This window comes from Cucurbita moschata, unplaced genomic scaffold, assembly GCF_002738365.1.
Source record: "Cucurbita moschata cultivar Rifu unplaced genomic scaffold, Cmos_1.0 Cmo_Scf00072, whole genome shotgun sequence".
Lineage (NCBI taxonomy): Eukaryota > Viridiplantae > Streptophyta > Magnoliopsida > Cucurbitales > Cucurbitaceae > Cucurbita > Cucurbita moschata.
The window spans coordinates 447,770-451,745 of NW_019268588.1; the positions used below are offsets into that span (position 1 = coordinate 447,770).

Consider the following 3,976-nt stretch of genomic DNA (forward strand, 5'->3'; position numbering starts at 1 on the left):
ACAGAAAAAAAAAAAAAAAAAAAAAAAAAAAAACATTCACGACTGGCAAGAGAAAGTTGCAAAACTTGCAACATATTACATCCCTACAACAAACATGGAAACCCCATACTATCTTCTTCATCTTACACATCTTCAGGTTCCTCTTCTTCTTCTTCCTCGTAATATTCCTCATCAGCTGTGGCATCTTGGTACTGCTGGTACTCCGAAACCAGATCGTTCATGTTACTTTCGGCCTCGGTGAACTCCATCTCGTCCATACCTTCACCGGTGTACCAATGCAAGAAAGCTTTCCTCCTAAACATGGCAGTGAACTGTTCGCTCACACGTCGGAACATTTCCTGAATTGATGTGGAATTTCCGATGAAAGTCGAAGCCATTTTCAAACCGGTGGGAGGGATATCACAAACAGTCGATTTGACATTGTTTGGAATCCACTCCACGAAGTAAGAGGAGTTCTTGTTCTGTACGTTGAGCATTTGCTCATCGACCTCTTTTGTGCTCATCTTGCCTCTGAACATAGCAGAGGCAGTTAAGTAGCGACCGTGTCGTGGGTCGGCGGCACACATCATGTTCTTGGCATCCCACATTTGTTGAGTAAGCTCGGGCACAGTCAGTGCTCTGTACTGCTGAGAACCACGAGATGTAAGAGGAGCAAAACCCACCATGAAAAAGTGGAGACGAGGGAAGGGAATGAGATTAACAGCGAGCTTTCTGAGATCTGAGTTGAGCTGTCCAGGGAATCTCAAACAGCAAGTCACACCGGACATTGTTGCAGAGATCAAATGATTCAAATCACCAACTGCTCCAACCATACAGATACAGATTAGTGCAAATGAATGAATATGAATTAAACAAACTTCAGTTTAAACACAATACAATAAGCAAAACACCTATGATTTAAGATATGCTTTCTTCAACTGCAGGTCAAAATCACTAGACTAACATAATTCAGGTACTAGATCTTATGAGCAATTTACAGAAAGCTGTGTAAAGGAAGATAGATCTTACAGCTTGGAGTGGTGAGCTTGAGAGTACGGAAGCAGATATCGTAAAGGGCTTCGTTGTCAAGAACCATGCACTCATCTGCATTCTCCACCAGTTGATGAACTGAGAGAGTTGCATTGTAAGGCTCAACGACAGTATCAGAGACCTTGGGAGATGGAAAGACAGAGAAAGTAAGCATCATCCTGTCGGGGTATTCTTCTCTGATCTTCGAAATCAGAAGTGTTCCCATTCCAGATCCAGTTCCTCCTCCTAGAGAATGGCAGACCTGAAACCCTAAATTACCGAAAACCACAGGAGTGTCAGTCAAAATCACAAAGAGACATGGAGATTAAAAAAAAACAACAATAGAGGCAGATCGAGAGCAAACCTTGCAAGCAATCACAATTCTCCGCCTCCTTCCGGACAACATCGAGCACGGAATCAATAAGTTCAGCGCCTTCGGTGTAATGTCCTTTCGCCCAGTTGTTTCCAGCACCAGATTGACCAAAAACAAAGTTATCCGGCCTGAAGATCTGGCCATAAAGTCCAGATCTGATACTGTCCATGGTGCCGGGCTCGAGATCCATAAGAACAGCACGAGGCACATACCTACCGCAACTGGCTTCATTGTAGTACACATTAATCCTCTCGAGCTGAAGTTCGGAATCACCACCGTACTTTCCAGTGGTGTCGATGCCGTGCTCGGCGCAAACCACCTCCCAAAACTTGGCACCGATCTGGTTGCCACATTGCCCACCCTGAACATGAAGGATCTCTCTCATTTTTGCAGAAGAAATCGAAGAAACAAGAAATGCGAGAGGATGAAGGACGGAGAGAGAGAGAGACAGAGTGGACTGGTTTATAAAGGGAGAAGGGAGAGAGAACCGTCAATTAGGGTTTTTTTTTTTTCTTTTTTTCTTTTTTTATTTTTTTGGTTTTAGTGTGAGGAGAGAGAAGACATGTGAAAATGGCAACGGGCTACCTGGTGGGATGGTAACGGCAAATGAAATGCACTGGAAAGGTTTCAAATTTTGAAATTCAAATTTCATGTAACAGCTGGCAAGATCCGGCCTATTTTTTCTAAATGCAATTATTAAAAATAATAATAATAAATAAATAAATAATATTTTTTTTTCTTTTTCTATTCCCTTAGAAACTCGACTATAAATAGTCGAGCCCTTGCTACCTTACCCTCATCACTAGTATCATATCACTTTCGGTGTTCAGCGCTCCCTTCGAATTCTCGAGCCGTTCATGTCCTTTTCTTCTTTCTTTCCTTTTTTCAATTGTCTAATGTTACGGTCAAACTTTTTTTAACTGTGCAGCGTCATGATTTGACACGATCATGACTAGTCTTTAATTTTGCGGCTTCGTCGGACTTTAGGTGAAGTTCTTATTTGCTGACTGGACACAACTCATGCAAAGACTAAACTTCGTTCAGCTATACACGTTGTGCATGTATTTTCACTCAAATGTGACTCTAGCCGACTTGTCTCTACTCCATGTCAAATTCTAAGGTGTAACACATTGTGTCTCATCTTGTTATTTTGATTATCAACAAATTGGCACACATAGTTCATGATGTCATCTCAAGAAGATGTCATCAACGATCATTGTCTGTTTAAGCATGCTTATCGAGAACTTACGCATGAGTTGACTCTATAATTGAGACACCTTGGACATTCGTCCATCCAAATATTACCGAGGCATGAACCTTCCTATGTCTGTGTCTAAGTAATTTCTGACCCACCATATATCAACCTCCAACCCAAGGAATAGGCTACAATGTTGGCACACCCATGTCATGTGTCATGGGATACCTCACTTAGGCTACAAGGTCCAGGGTGGTAGAGAGCTAACATAATCCTTCTCCTACAGAACATTTTGAGACATTTTAATTCTTGGAGTATTAGACGTGATTTTGGCAAGGAATCTCTAGACGTGATTTTGGCAAGGAATCTTATGGTCTCATGAAGCATCTGGTTTGTGTCTTATTAACAAGTTCATCAAGCTTTCATCTTTCATAAAAATAGACTTAACCCTAGAATCGCGTGTCAAAACTCAAGCCAAAACTCCAACGGTAAAATTATGACCGGGGTCTCTACCATCCTTTGAGCTTGCCTCTAACTCTCATAATGTCACTATTGCTTTTAATTTTACTTATGATTAGCTTAGCTTTTATGCCTTTAATTGCATACGAGTTTGTGGCAAAGATTATACGTTGTGTGTTTCGGATATTCGGCTACTGATAGTCACTTTAAAAAGTGGTTGTTCAAGATTTTTTGGTAAATATTATTATTTGTTTCGAGCAATTACCCACCAATGATCACTTTAAAGATGATTTTGTGGAAAAGGTAACACGTGTGTTCGCACTAGTCATGGAACAACTCCGAAATTTTTATATTTTTTTTTTATTTTAAAACACTTCCATTCGAATTCACTTATTTGTTTTGTAGTAAAAGAACTCCAAGTTCATGGGAACTAAGAAGATTAAAACATTTTTGATATCCAAAATATCCAAAATAGTATTTAAATAAAAAAAAATATCAATTAAATAATTAAAAAATTGAATATATGTCAACATTTTCTACGCGGGTAAAGGGGTCCATGTGAACTTGTCTCCAACTAGATAGGGAGTTTAGAATCTTTTATTTATTTATTTTATTTTATTTTTAAAATTTGGGGAATATTTCCAAGTTGAGATGGAGACAGAGATTTTCCCTATTTTTCTTTTTGTTTTTTTTAACAGAATTATATATTTAATGGTTGGATATGTGTATCTCGCATTATGAGTTGTTTTTTTTTTTTAATAATAAAACTAATTCAAATATTTTTTAAGCATATTAATTTAATTCGAATATTTAATTTTAATAAATTAATTGCTTTTAAAATGTTTTTTTTTTAAAAAAAATCTGCATAGGCAATGAATATCTTGTTTGACATATTTGGAAGCAAGCTTTGAAGGAAAGCAAAAAAAAAAAAAAAAAAAAAA

At 38.2% G+C, this 3,976-nt stretch overlaps 1 protein-coding gene across 2 annotated transcripts in view; it reads right to left on the bottom strand.

The window, feature by feature from the left end:
* LOC111438199 (tubulin beta-1 chain) overlaps positions 1 to 1,845 on the bottom strand; it is a 2,871-nt gene extending 1,026 nt beyond the window's left edge. The window contains exons 1-3 of one of the 2 annotated variants that reach the window (XR_002709633.1): positions 1,373 to 1,845; positions 1,009 to 1,278; positions 34 to 799 (exon numbers count right to left, since the gene is read on the bottom strand). Coding sequence is in view for 1 of the 2 variants with exons in the window: in XM_023076155.1 (XP_022931923.1) it covers positions 123 to 799; positions 1,009 to 1,278; positions 1,373 to 1,766 (1,341 nt within the window). In the remaining variant the exon portion in view is untranslated. Of the gene's footprint in view, positions 1 to 17; positions 800 to 1,008; positions 1,279 to 1,372 lie in introns of those variants that run through there. The other variant, XM_023076155.1, reaches the window with a different exon arrangement.
* Positions 1,846 to 3,976: the final 2,131 nt, after the last annotated feature.